Raw genomic sequence first — 14827 nt, forward strand, 5'->3', positions numbered from 1 at the left:
TTTAAAAGTGGTGTTTGATATTATCAATAGTAAATGAATTATATTTAAATTTTGCAAATTAATCCTCATCTTCTTCTTCTTCCTAACATGGAATTTAGGCCAAGGGGCCTGTTCCGGTCTCATGCCATCTCTTTCTTGGTCTTCCGATTCTTCTTTTTCCACTTATTTTGTATCTGTATAATATTTTTGGTAATCTGCTGTTGTCCATTCGATTTAAATGTTCTAGCCATTTTTGTTTATACTGTCTTATGTAGTAATTAATTGGTTTTATTTTCAGGGATTGTAAGATTTCTTCATTTGTTTTGTGGTCCCACTTGGTATATCCAGCTGTTTTTCTGAGGAACTTCATTTCTGCTGTTTGAATTCGTTTTTCATCTTTCCATTTTAACCCTCATAAAATGGATAAATGGTTAAAAAAAATTCTCCAAAGAAACCGCGAATTGAAGATAATTATAATAGTTCATCAAATCAGAATTTCAAGAAATTATGAAAGAAATGCAAGGCCATTGTCCACATCAAATATTGTAATAAATATGTTTGTAAGCTGTTAATAATAAAAATAATGTGTAAAAATATCTAGCGTTTTTAATTATTATATGATGATACAAGGCATATTTCCTCTTTATAATACTTATTACAATTGATTTTTGCTCAATCAATTGGGGGTACGCGCTATTTATTTTTTCTGTCTTGGGGTACGCGATCAAAAAAGTTGGGAGACCACTGCTCTAGTCTAGTGGATAATATGCTAACTGAATCGCAACAAATTTTGAAGGAAAAAAAATTACGGAAGCATTATAAATACGTTTATTTTATTAGGATAGGATAGAATTTTATTAGAATATGTAAAGTTATAGACTGTTCAGAGATTTACATTGCAGCAAACAGTAAGGATAATAACATAAAATCATAATTACAATAATAGCTCAGACAATATTGACGATTTGGTTGGAAAGATCTGGGTTCAAAAAATCATTACTATAAGGATTTTTTTTTTCACCTTACAAGACAGACAAAACCGGTCATGGAATACAGACATACGCCCTCTGTCCAAAAAGAAACCGAAAACATTTTGTCAAAACACACTGTCACTCTTGGCACTATAACTCGGCTTATGATGAAACAAATGTCATAAACAGTTGACACAACACTAATGAAGGTTGCCGCTTTCGACAACAAAAAGATAAAACAGGTGGCGCCACTAGTTTCTTCTATTTTCGAAAAGTTCGGTTTCTTTTTGGACAGAGGGTATAGAAGACTACGTAGATAAGATAAACCCGTATCACATCAGTTGGTTGATATGAAGCCATGTTACTTGGTTGCGACAGGCCATTGTGCCTAACATTCAAGATTGAAGATTGCACCGAATCACTTGTTACAACAAAGTAACTTAATTTTTTGCCTCATTTTTTTAATAAAACAGTGATAATAGAATAACTTTTACATCTGCGACGTCTGTTTTTGGTAACGAAAGACTAGCGGTATCGCATATCGGAATGCTATTGGCGTTTTTTTTAATTTTTTTTAATCTTTTATATTATTATTATTAATCTAAACGCTCTTGTCTAGAACACGAAAAACATGTTCTGAGCAGCTATGAAGATGGTAATAATTATACAAATATTTTTTGCTACTTTTGTGAAACGTTAGCGAGATTATCTAAGCAATCTTGCAGCCGAGAAATATTATCAACTTTTGTTTAAAATAGTTCCGGAAAGTCAGTAATATAAATAATTTTCCTAATATAGGGAAAAAGACTGCATAATAAAATATCTTGACACAATTTGATTTTATTATTATACATACTCATTTATTAACGTATGACTTTTTTTTTTGTCAGTTTGCAGAGCTCTTGGCATTCCCTGTCGAACTGTCACCAATTTTGTTTCCGCACACGACACAGATGATAGCCTTACGGTGGACAAGTACTTTGACAAAAATGGCGAGGAAATTGAAGAGGAAAGCAGAGACTCCATATGGTAAGAACAATAAGTAATTGAGTGAACGTAACTTGAAGAGAATTCCGATCATATTGAACATAATCTTGATGTATGAACATCATACAGATTTACGGGTTGAGTACTACTCAGCTACGGTTAGAATTTCGATAGAAATAACGACAAACAGAAAGTTATTATCCAAAGAAAAGAGCAAGGGAACTACAAGTATGTGTGTGTGAGAAATAAATAGCAAAAATCCGTTTATTATTAAAGATTTCTATCCTTTAAAGGATTTGGTAGCTATAATATTATCATTTAAAATTTTTAAGAACATATAAGACAGACTACTGTCTTACAAAAATCTATTTTGTTATCAATCAGGAACTTCCATGTGTGGAATGACTGCTGGATGGCTCGTCCGGATCTTCCTTCTGGTTATGGTGGATGGCAAGCCGTAGACGCTACACCCCAGGAAACTAGCGAAGGTAAATGTTCACTTAAAACTGATTATAATTAAAAAAAAAAAAAGAAAGCATTTATTACTTTGTGAAAATAGTGACAAATATTAATAATGTAGTTATATAAACACTTAACGTGTCATAATACACAATAAAAAGTATCTGTATTGAAAATGCATGAGACAGTCGCCCAGAACGCGTAAATAACATAAGGTGACACAAGAAGGAAGTAAAATTTTAACATTACGAATTCCATCCCACGAGTGTGTCACGTTTCCGTGCAAACAGCTTTAAAGCACAACCCACGTCTGATGGCGAATCTAAATCTGAATAACGGCGGCCTCCTTGAGGCAGGTGGATTCCAAGTTTTCGCACTGTAAGCGCCATTACAATAGTGCCAAGAACGAAGCGGGAAATGGAGGAAGACCGTTTTCTTTTTTAATAATTTTCTGTCACATGTTAATTGAAAAATTATTCTTCGTGAGTGTTTTTGTAGTTGTTCGTGAGTTTCAGAAGTAACCTAAGAGAACAATTCCACAGCTGACAGTCAAATCACACGCGGATAAAAAAATTTCTAAAAGCTTTATGATATGTCAATTCATCAAAATAATAAACACACACACAAATAAAAAAAAAAAGATCGCTTACTCGAAAATTTACCGCACATTAACAAAAATAGCGAATGATGATGATGATGATCTGTATTTTTAAAGTTTTATTTAATTTCTTATTTTTATTTTCAAACTACGAGTTGGTTGTGTATGACACAATAGAACATATATGTCATGCAATAGCGTTGTGATTAAAATAATTTTATTCCTATTTTCTTATAAAAAAGAATATTTTTTCCATGTAAAATAATTTATCTGTCGAATATTCAATCCTGTCTAAAACGATTTCATCCGGGAAAAAAAAAACACTGAGAAAGTACAGTTAATAACAATAAAAAATACATCTAATTACAATAAAAAATTTCCCCCAACTGTTGGACCATATGCACTAGAGTACTAAATACTTTTGTAACCATTAAGTTTGTTTTCGAGGTGCTTTCTCATTAACATTTAAATGCACGGCGGTCAACATCATTCTTACTGTAACTAGTTACAATAAGAATGATGAAAATACTCTACTTACACAAATCAGTATTAAGAATACGAGCAAGAAAACAATATCGTTTTAATTGTTTGATTATTTTTCGAAAATAGTTCAAAAGTAAATCCATGTTGTTTGTGCTTTTATAAGAAAGCTATATATAAGCTGTACTATCTGACTTTTTTTCACCTCTAAATAATTATGATTCGCATGCATTCAGGCTTATTCCGAGCTGGTCCAGCATCAGTTGAAGCTATTCGAAGAGGTCAGGTTGGCCATCTTTATGATGCACCATTTGTTTTTGCTGAAGTAAACGCTGACATCATACACTGGCAAGAAGATGACACGTCTGATTTCGGGTGGAAAAAGTTGCGGACAAATAAGTATCAGTGAGTAAATTTTCCGCTTATTCTCTCATAAAACATTTTTATTTTCTATTTTCTAGATATGGTTTTCTATTTTTGCCGTCGTGATTATGTAGATTTTTTTTTTTATTTAACTTTCAGGTACCTCCAGTACATTAATGGATAACTAAAATCATTCATTTAAGTGACCCATTCATTCAAAACAACGTTGAGGGGAGATTGATGACGACTACTGAATATGGCATCGCCCCCCCCCCTAAAAATAGTGTATAACTTTGGTAAAACATCGCCTTTTTTGGGGGGAATTAAAATGCCGCCTATCACCAAGTGGCGCTGTGTCTATTTTCTATTGTCTATGTGTCTATTGTGTGTATATAGTCCACTGAGAATTACAATACAGCAATCCCTCGATTAGTGCGTCATTTTTTTTCCATACCCAAATTCGATCAGTGTGCCTATATACATCTTAAAAATAAATGTTACAGATTTAAAAAATGTTCCTCTCTGTACATTTTTGTGGCTAACTATTTTAAAATCCACTCACCGGGATGAAATAATTTAGTTACGGATTTAAAACATTTCACAAAGTGAATTTTAATGGCGTACTACACTATTTCCATGTACACTGTGTTTCAAATTTACCGCCAAAATGTTCATCTGCTAATTAGAGTCTTTTGATGATCATATCTCGTCCCTCCTTTGCACCTGTTTCCTTATTTTTTTTAAATTTAAAGTATTTTCTCAGCCTTTCATCATGAGTAAAAGGATTAGTGAGCAAAAAAAGTGGATGTGTGAACAAAATTAATCTCATTGGAAGAAAAACTTGAAATAATAAAGAAAAATGAACAAGGCGAGTCCACAGAAAGGATAGGACAAGAACACAAAAATGGGTAAATCAACTATACGAGCAATTTTAAGCAAAGCTGCTGAATACAAAGAGAAAGGTAAGGCTTCTCCAAGTTCATCATGCATGTACTCGAAATCAAAGTATTATAATGATTGAATTAGAGAGACTTCTTTCTACATGGATCGAAGATTGTAACCAAAAACGGATCACGCTAAGCACTGACCTTATTAAATCAAAAGCATTAAGTCTCTTTGCAACCTTGAAAGAAAGGACTATCAATGATAGCCCTTTCTTTCAAGAGCCTACAAATAGCCTACATAATATTCTAGTCACAGGCGAAGCTGCAGGTGCAGATGAGGAGGTGGCCGCAAATTATCCAGACATTTTGAAGAAAACTGTGAAAGAAGGGGGGGGGGGACTATTGTGACTAACAAATATTTAATGTCAATGAAACAAGCCTTTTTTGCTGGCAATATGCGAGCCGTTTGGAATCACATTCTTCCAAATTGTGCAAAATGATTTTAGAGATTTTTCAAACGAATAAGTTAATTAAATTTCATTCTGAGAAATTGAGGGGATCCCCTCCGTAAAATTTAGATGCACAACGGGAAGATCCCGAAGAATATGAAGAGAATTTAATCGTTGACAAGCCCAAAGAGATTTCACAGAAACAATTTGAAAATGTTCCTACAATCGAAGTTTTTAAGCAGCAATGCTTAGAGGCTGGCCCTGATGAAGAGAGAACCAATAAAATTTGCAGAAGAGGCAATAGGGTCATACCGTCAGTTGTATGCAAGAAACAGAATGCCCGCCAAACTATATTAGCTTAATTCTTTGTTAAGAAGCAAAATAATAAATTTATATTCTGAATATCTTTTGTCTTTCAGCTTCATGGTTTTCCTTTAACTAGGCCCTGAGACATACCATAATTCTTTTATAAAAAAAAACTGAAGGTCAAAAAAGAAATCTAAGGAACGAATTATACATTTCCTCATAGGGTACTATATCCGATTAGTGCGTTTTCGATTAATGCGCCTGTTTTAAAGAACGCATTAGCCGCATTAATCGAGGGATTGCTGTACAAAGTTTTTTTCCATCGTTATTTTTAATCTATGGAAATTTTATACTAATATTTATAACAGTTAACGTATATAATTTTAAACTTCAAATATTTTAAAATTTCGAATGAAGTAAGGTATTTGTCTGGTTCTGTTGGACCAATACAAATCTTAATGTTTCCATGCAACAATAAGTTCTGCGTACACCAGGTGGCTGAGTAGCTATGCATGCTTCGGCTAGACGTCAACAAATGCTATGCTGTAGAGAATAAAACAGACAATATTTTAGCACCCTACGTGCGCCGAAGCTCTAATATTATAAAAACACTGCGGTTAAGAGTTTCTCTCTGGTTTTTACCCTTTCAGTCGTTTCCGACCGTAGGTGACTTTGTAGGCATTGCCCACGAAGTATTCCTGGTGAGATTTTTACAGCGTACCATTCGTTTCCCTAATTTTATCAGGGCTCGGGACGGTCATATAACTGGGACGAATTCATGACAGTAATCCATGTGTGTTCACGGGACCGGTTTGCCTGTTTCGAGCAAATCCGAGTTTCTGGGTGAAAAAAAAAACCGTACCTCCATATGAAACCGGCTAACTCGTCTTTCGTCGAAAGCGACCGGATAAGGGTTCTTCACATCGCTGATGGGAATCGAACCCAAGTGTTTCTGACCAAAGGGCTTCGTCTATACTGACTGAGATATGGAGGCTCCGCGGTTAAGAGTGCTGATTTAAAAAAAAAAAAATAAAATAAAATAAACGAATCCTTTACTCACATTTTGTATATTCACGGAAATCAATGAAAATAAACGGAAAATGAACAAGAAATAGCCGTTTATGAAGGAGTGGTTAGCGTATCCGCTCTCTAACGAAGAGGTTGCTGGTTCGAATCTCCGTAGATGGATGTTTGTGATTGTCTTTAGTTGGAGACGAATTTCATCGTCCGATCTGATACCCTCGTCCGGCTTATTGGAGGCCTAAAGTGGTTTGAAAACGTTTAATCTCTACAGCACGGTTTACGAACTACGACAAAAAAATTAATAAAAATAGAAGAAAAATACGGTATTAATGTATAGATAGGTTTAACCCCCCCCCCAAAAAAAAATAATAATTTCGTGAGCGGGAACCACATAAAATAATAACTGTGCTGCAATGAGCAGCTCCCAAAGATGTTTTATATGAAGAGTAATTGTGATTAGACCCTTGAAGCTCAGTAGTGAAGACATTGCGATGCATCCCCCCCAAAAAAAAACTAGGTTCGATTCCTGTTGATGAAGCAAGGAATCAAATAAAATTTTTCAACTGAAGGTGAGTTATCGCATTTTACAGGCGGTGGTGGAGACTTTTCTCTTGAAATCTCAGCTTTTTTCATCCCAAACCGTCCAGAGAACAAATGCAATTTACAGACTGGTCCTTAAGGAATGCAGCCAAGGACGGTCAGGTGGTAGATGCGTTAAAAATGCCAAGTTCACTCCAGAATAGAGGAACTCAACCCTTCTAAGGAAAGAGAAAATAATCAGATTCGTAAACTTAACGTTATTGTCTACTATTTGTATTTTCTGCGAATTTTTCTGTTTTCAAACATATGAATCCATGTGCACGTATCTTTTCCCTTATATCTGTGTGTGTGTATATATATATATATATATATATATACACACACACACACATATATATATATATATATATACACACACACACACGGTGCCTGCGCGCGCACCAACAGGAACGCGTGCTCGTCCCTGCTGTATCTCCAATGAGCAGCTGTAGTCTGCCTGCAATATCTTATTCCCTGAACTAAGCACACAATACTGCTACGATAACACCGCAAGTTAGTGCTAAACGTTAAGAAAGCGAGACGCCATATTAAGCAGTTACTCAACAGGAATGCTCACTGAACCTAACAGGAAGTCGCGAATTTCTATTCTAACACACAAAAACAGATAACACAATAATCAGTTAATGTATACAAGAAAAGAGAGAGAGGCTGCTTCGGCGGTAATTCAAAACTTCTTCCTCCTGTCTTAATTTAAATAGGCTGGCATCTGTTTATTTACACTGAAAACATTGTTATTCTCCTTGAAGTTCCTACTTTGTTTTTCTATTTTCTATTTTTATTCGGATACAAAAGCATTAATATGTTTAATAACATTAATTGCCTATCAGGTTACGATTAACATAGATGGATTCGCTGTTAGTTGCACGTTCACATTTAATGTCATTAAACCGAACAAACAAACAACAATTAAATCTAATAACAACGTCAACAGTGTTAGCGGTAATGAACTGAAAAGTAATATGTTTAAATAGCTTATTTGTGAACAGCTGTTTGGATAGTTTATTTATTATTTTTTTCAGTTTCATGCTCTCTAAAACAAAATACACTAATGATGCTTCAAGAATGTATTTATTTAATTATTTATTTGAAGTATGAGATATTTTTACTCTTATTTTACTTTCTGGTTTATAATAATCCGAGTGTAATTCTGGTTTCTCTTCGTTCAGCGTTGGTCGACTGATCGTAACTAAAAAAGTCGGAGTAGATGACGATGGCGGAGACAAGGACATGGAGGACATTCGAGATCAGTATAAGAACAGAGAAGGTAAAAGAAAATTTAAACACTGCTCTAAAAAGTTTCTATTTGAATTATTAAAATTAGATATACGCTAATAAAACATATCCCCCACCCCACTCTCCCTCCTTTAAGATAAACTTGCTCGATAAAAAACGCAGTGCCATCTATGAATAAAATAGCGAACTGTAGTGCAAGCTAAGGCACAGGGTTTGCGAACGGTACGAAAAGCCTGCGGGGACACCTAAGGGAAGCACAGAATTTTTTTTTTTTTTTCCCCTAGGTGAAAAATTCAAATAAAAGACCAGCTTGTTTAGCTGGTCTCTTATTTGAAATGTTTCACGTGTCCTACTCAGGATTCCAATTCAGGTTTTTCTAACAGAAAAGTAAATGCTGGTGGTTAGCAGAACGAATTTACAAGCTGTATTTTTTTCGGAAACACTTTTTTGAAAAAGTGTTTCCGAAGTACCCTCCAAGTGACATTTCGCATACAAATGACCCGTGTGTGTATTTTCCCTCAACCTAACGGCTGATGGGATAGCAGTGCTACTTTACTATGGAATTTATTATAGGACAAGATGAATTCCCGCTGCCTTCCTTGGCCAACAGTATCCTATGTCTGTCAATATGTGTATTGATGGGGCCAGTTTGCCTGTTTTGATGAACGAAAAATCCAAGTTTCGGAGGAAAACCCTCCATCTCCATATGAGACGGATGACTTACAGTTGATTAAAAAACCCCTGATAAAGATTCCTTGCATTGTAGACGGGATCCGAACACAGGTCTTTCCGACCAAAGCGCTCCGTCGAAACCAACTTGAGCCATGGAGATTGTAGGTGATCCGTATAAACTGTTCATTTAAAATTTGTACTTTGAGTTATTGAGAAATAACATCCAGCAAAATATGGGGGTGGGGGGGGATGATGTGCGATTTCTGCGTTTCACTGTGCTCCTCCCGAAGACTTCAAAGAACGCATGTGCATCAAAAGCTGTTTCGAAGAAAAACTTTCACAGAAATTTCAGAAATGTTAAAAAACTAGTTTTCGGAAGGAAGGGATCAACGAGGCAGAATAAAAATAAGATATTTTATTGTCATTTTCGAGTTTGGATTGCATCTTTTTTTTTTTTTTTTTTAACAACTTACACTGCATGCAGTGTGCATTAGAAATTAGTTTCGAAGATTCAAATGGCGGACCATTTCTATTCAAATATTCTACGGCGTCGGGCAGCGTAGAAAATCGAGAAACGAATTGAGAAGTGATGCACATTTTTGACGTTTTCCTAAACTTAAGTTGTGACCGAAAGACTTGAAAACATTAGGATTTAAAAATGCCTAGTTAAGTACGCAAAACTAAGTCGAAGGGTGAATCATGAAATTGCAGTCAGTGCAGGGGAAGAGAAGACAATCGGGAAATTGTTTTTTACTTCGTAAATGAAGTTTGCTGAATGTAAATGTAAAAAAAGTACTCCAAAAGAAAAGTCTATCCTCAGTGGAAGATAACTAGGTCATCGTACCCATGGTTCAGATAAAGCCGTGTTCATTTTGAACATTAGCCAAAAGAAATATTATTCCACAACATACGCACTAACAAGAAGGGGAACAGTCTAAAAATCCAAGGGGTGTCTTAAACATATCATTTCCAGATAACTGTGCTCTTTTTTAATGCGAAATTAAAGCGTTCTATTAGCAAAGGATGGAAAATCACGATTCTGAATTATTACAAGAATCTCACAAGCTTGCAAGTGTTTGATTGGTCAACTGAATGTATTGTATGAACTTTGAACAATCGCATCTGTTTCTGACACAATGATACCGTCTGCATTCAATAAACTTATCCCGCTTGTATTATTTTTGCATTCTTCCCGTATTATTTAAGTTTAGAATAATCTAATAATCAAGAAAACTGAACGAGTCCTTTATTCCTTCAGGTACCGAAGAGGAAAGGATGGCAGTCCTGAATGCTGCCCGTGCGGGAGGAATGACTTTTATATATGATATTCCTCCTCCTGGCAAGGAAGACGTAACTCTTCAGCTTGAGGACATTGCAAAGGTGATGATAGGGAAGCCATTCCGTGTGACTGTGAACGTCCAGAACAAAAGCGACGAACGAAGAACTATATCGGCTGTTCTATCGGCAAGCAGCGTTTATTATACGGGAGTACTTGCTAGAAAAGTGAAAAGGGCCCGAGGATACTTCATTCTGCGACCCAACCAGAGTAAGTACCTTCGATATATTTAATCAGTATACAGAAGCGGATAAAATACTTTTAAAATATAGTTAATGTACAATGCAAAGCATTTTTGCCCAGCTCCACTTATGATTGTCTAAAGGTCATTACAGTACTCGTTTCTTACTGGACCATCTAAATACTATTTCGTAGCTCTCCATTGTCACTTCCTCAATTTTTAAATAAAATGGCTAGCGACTCAAAAGTTATTTTATGAAATAACTGTGTGTATTAATGAAACCAAGATAATTGAGGAAATGGGAAAAAAATAAATAAACATGAAAAGCTGCTGATTTTATAATCTCAGCAAATGCTAACCACTCACCAAAACATTCGACAAAAAATCATCAAAATATTCGGCTGAATAAGAAAAAAAAAAAAGAGTTTCCGTTTCGTAGCAGTTACCATGAAATCTGTAATAAAAGTATGACCCGGAAAGTCTTAAGAAATGAGCAGAAAAATTTGTCTTAAGATTGGATATTCAATTTAAACAGAAGTTTTTTTGAAGAGCTGCTAGATGAATGATTTCAAACGACAATATTGTGTGAATACGAGCTAATAATAATGGTTTGGAGAAAAACTGAGAACGTGAAACCCGCTGCAGCACCCAAAATTAATTTTCATTGAATTTTTAAGTAATATTAAATAAAAAAGTAAGAGATTCCTAAATATGTGTAACATGTCCATAAATAATGAATATGTAGTATTTTGTACATGTTCCACACACAAAAGATTGAGTGGGACGGACTAAAGGATAATCCTCCTCCACAGCGTAAACATGAAAATTTTTTCTAGCCACTTCAGGTCTCCACCAAGCAAGATGGTGGTCGCACTTAAACACTTGCACGCACATCCACGTCAGCGGAATTCGAACTAGCAGCTGAAGGATGGACTCGTTACTATGGGCAGCAACAATTTTTAATAAATTCAAATATTTTTTGTCACTTTATTGCTTTATAAGAGATTTATAAAATCGAACTATGTTGTCACCAAAAGCTATAAAAGAACTAAACAACAAGTAATTTAATATATAAGAAGCAATTTGTGAATCGGGCAAATTGTTATTACTGGATTTTGTGCATTTTTTCACTTGAGTGAGAGTTTTTTTTCACTTTTGGAAAATAGCAAACAAAACAGAAATTGAACATTATTTTTCTTGTAAATGAAGTTATTTTCTTTGGGTTTATATTTATGAAATGCCTAAATAGTCAAAAATATAGTAAATTAATGTAAGAATTCCAGCTGCTAAGAGTTATTTCATAAAGCGAATAAAAAAAAAAGCCATTTCTATGAGAAATGACTGACTTAAATACTCGTGGTGTGTTAAATCTAATTTTCTACTTTTATTCTTGCAAAAGAATACACGTTCGCTTCGGTCATTACGATTATGTCTACAAAACGTCTGGCTAGCTGCCGATCATTAATGTGCAACGCACAACTGCATATCGTAAAATCAACGAAACAAAAATATAATATAATAATTATAATAATAATTTTCCCATTGCTTACATGCAACATAGTTTAAGTTTAGGCCTTTTAATGATAACTAATTCTAGTTATTTTAATTAGAATTTCAAACTCGTTGTAATTTTATGTAAATATTCAACTTGAGTTTATACACAGTACTTTTATATGTCATTTCGATAAAAGCTTATCTTTCTGTAAGACTGAAGTGTAACGGTTTCACTAAAACTCAAATTCATATCCTGCATGATTAATGTTTTTTTTTTTTATTATTATTATTTGTTTTTAGAGGAAGTACTGGATATCGAGGTGACTCCAGATGACTATTTAGATAAACTGGTGGATTACTGTAACATGAAAATTTACGCTATCGCCACGGTGAAGGAAACACAGCAGACGTGGACAGACGAAGATGACTTTGTCATTGAAAAGCCAACTTTAAAATTAGAGGTGAAGTACTTTCATAATTCTCTCTCTCTCTCTCCATAATGTCTAAAAACAGTCCATTACACTTTAAAATTACTAATGGGAAGACGAGTACGGTATATTCGCATTACTTTAATTCGTTTAGACCAAAACGAATGGGATGTGTGGCTAGCCAAAGACTGTGTCTATGTGCGCGCGCGCGTCTTGTTGTTGTTTCGCATAAGGAAATAAAGGATACGAATGGCAGCATGTAATTTCTGTTCATGTATATTTTTCAGGTATTTCTTAAAAATGTTTTGCACACTAAATATAATGTTTTGATCCTAAAAGTATGCTTTAAAATTATTTTCGTGAAGTTTAAACATTTTTTCAATTTAAGAATAATTCATAATTTGTTAATAATTCCTCCTTATGTACATATATTAGGTCGACAAAGAACTGATGGTCGGACAAGAATTTACTCTTTCCATACATTTCACTAATCCTCTGCAGAGAGTTTTGGCGAACTGCAGTTTTACTATCGAGGGACCTGGCCTAACAGAAGCGTATAAAACTGATTTTAGGTGAGTAGAAGATAGTTATTGCTTCAAGTTATGTATTATGCATGTGTGTGTGTGTTAAAAAGTTCGAATTATATATGTCAACCCTATACATAAGAAGTCGTCAAACCTATAATAACAGCGCAGTGCTCTGTTAATGTGTTTCTTGAAGACGTGGAAGTCATTGGGTAAAATGGTTTCGGGAAGGATGTTGAAAGAATATATGTAGATGGAATAAAAGAAGTGGATGGGAAGTTGGAGCAATAAATATCAGGTTTTGGGGTTTCCTAAAATGCGTATTCACTATTTAGATTCGTTTTATCCGTCGAATGAAAATCATTCTCGAACTCTTGTTAGAAGGCATAAGCACATCGGGTCCATAGCCACTTCAGTTTTCAAAAAGATTGGCATTATTTTTGTTCCAAACATCCTTCTCAACGCCTAATACTTTATAAAGTTCAAATCCGCCCAACCTTGGAATATGTTCCCACATATGGAGTGGCAAACTTGACCGCCCTCAGAATGCTTGATTGCATTCAGAAGCGAGCAGTTCGCTTAACTGATGATTCCTGCCTAACTGACTCCCTCCATTAGCTTTCCCGCAGACACTGTTGTTGCATTATGTCTCTTCTATGGGTATTTCCATGGACACTGCTCCACTGAGGTGACCGCTACCATTCCTCTAACCATATACGAACACAAACAGCTGCTAGTCGACACCCATATACAGAGTTCAACTTCAAACTCATCGAGCCAACTTCTCATCCTCTGCCTTCATTCCTTACACCTCTGCTTCTTGGACCAGTCCTCCCCAATGACTAATATATTCAGGTCCTCAAAAAAATACATAAAAAATTCCTTTCTTCTCTCTAACCACTCACGCACACACGGCGCTGTCATGTAATAGGTTTTGGGGACCTTTCGTGTGGGGGTGGGCTGATATATAAAAAAAAAGCTTTGTGTATGCGTAATCACACCAATCCAAACCTCATTACAGAGACATTCAAGCTGGCGAAAGTGTTGTACACAAGGAAAAGCTGACCCCTAAGAAAAGTGGAGCTAGGAAAATTGTGGTGGCATTTAACTCTACTCAGCTAGTGGACATATTGGGATCGACAGAAGTTTATGTAAAATAGGAAAGAAAAAATAATCCTGCGGTGAAAATTCAGGGACTGCAATTCTAATGTTATATTACAGAGATTATGTATTACTTTATTGTGATGTTTGGTTGCAAATTTTAACAGCAGAAATATTTTTAGAAGTTTTTATAAATGTTAATGTTAGCATAATTAACTTATTGATGCCGAATACATATCACCTTCGTAAAATATTTATGAATTCATACTCGTCAGATAATTCGCGTACTGCTTTTAAATGTCTAATATTATATATACGCTAATACTGACTAGAAAGAAAGGTTTAAAAAAAAATCAAAGTAAGAGCTAGTACATTTTCTTGCTTATATATAATATCCTATAATAAGATCCTTAAGAGCAATGTACGTTATCGGGTTAATACTCAAAAGAGCAAACTATTTTATAGATTTATATAAAGGATGCTATATTTTTATAGATGTCATTGTATATTTATGTTGTATTTTAGAAAGTATTTATTAATAAAATATAAAAGCGATTCCAAATAAACTGAAGAGTGTCTGACTGATTATTCAACAAATAAATTAACGAAAACTAGCTGTTCAAAACACAATGTTGTTGATCAGGATTGCATCAAAACGGAAAATTTTTTATATAAAAGAGAACCTTCTTAATTCAATTTTTATACATCAGCGCCTTTTTTCCCTAAGTCAATTAAATTTAATGTCTACAGAATATGCTT

The 14827-nt window shown here is 34.7% G+C and overlaps 1 protein-coding gene across 1 annotated transcript in view; it reads left to right on the forward strand.

Annotated features, from left to right (window-relative positions):
- The window catches only part of LOC150096533 (hemocyte protein-glutamine gamma-glutamyltransferase-like), a 56633-nt gene extending 42009 nt beyond the window's left edge, over positions 1 to 14624 (forward strand). Inside the window, exons 8-15 of the mRNA XM_090408211.1 lie at positions 1841 to 1979; positions 2322 to 2425; positions 3711 to 3879; positions 8266 to 8363; positions 10263 to 10550; positions 12316 to 12476; positions 12879 to 13015; positions 13989 to 14624. Coding sequence (XP_090264337.1) covers positions 1841 to 1979; positions 2322 to 2425; positions 3711 to 3879; positions 8266 to 8363; positions 10263 to 10550; positions 12316 to 12476; positions 12879 to 13015; positions 13989 to 14127 — 1235 coding nt within the window. The 3' untranslated portion in view covers positions 14128 to 14624. The remainder of the gene's footprint in view (positions 1 to 1840; positions 1980 to 2321; positions 2426 to 3710; positions 3880 to 8265; positions 8364 to 10262; positions 10551 to 12315; positions 12477 to 12878; positions 13016 to 13988) is intronic.
- The last annotated feature ends 203 nt before the right edge of the window (positions 14625 to 14827 follow it).

This window comes from Typopeltis vanoorti, chromosome 18 (genome assembly GCF_054136105.1).
Source record: "Typopeltis vanoorti isolate ZY-2024b chromosome 18, IOZ_Tvanoo_1.0, whole genome shotgun sequence".
NCBI classification, from domain to species: domain Eukaryota; kingdom Metazoa; phylum Arthropoda; class Arachnida; order Uropygi; family Thelyphonidae; genus Typopeltis; species Typopeltis vanoorti.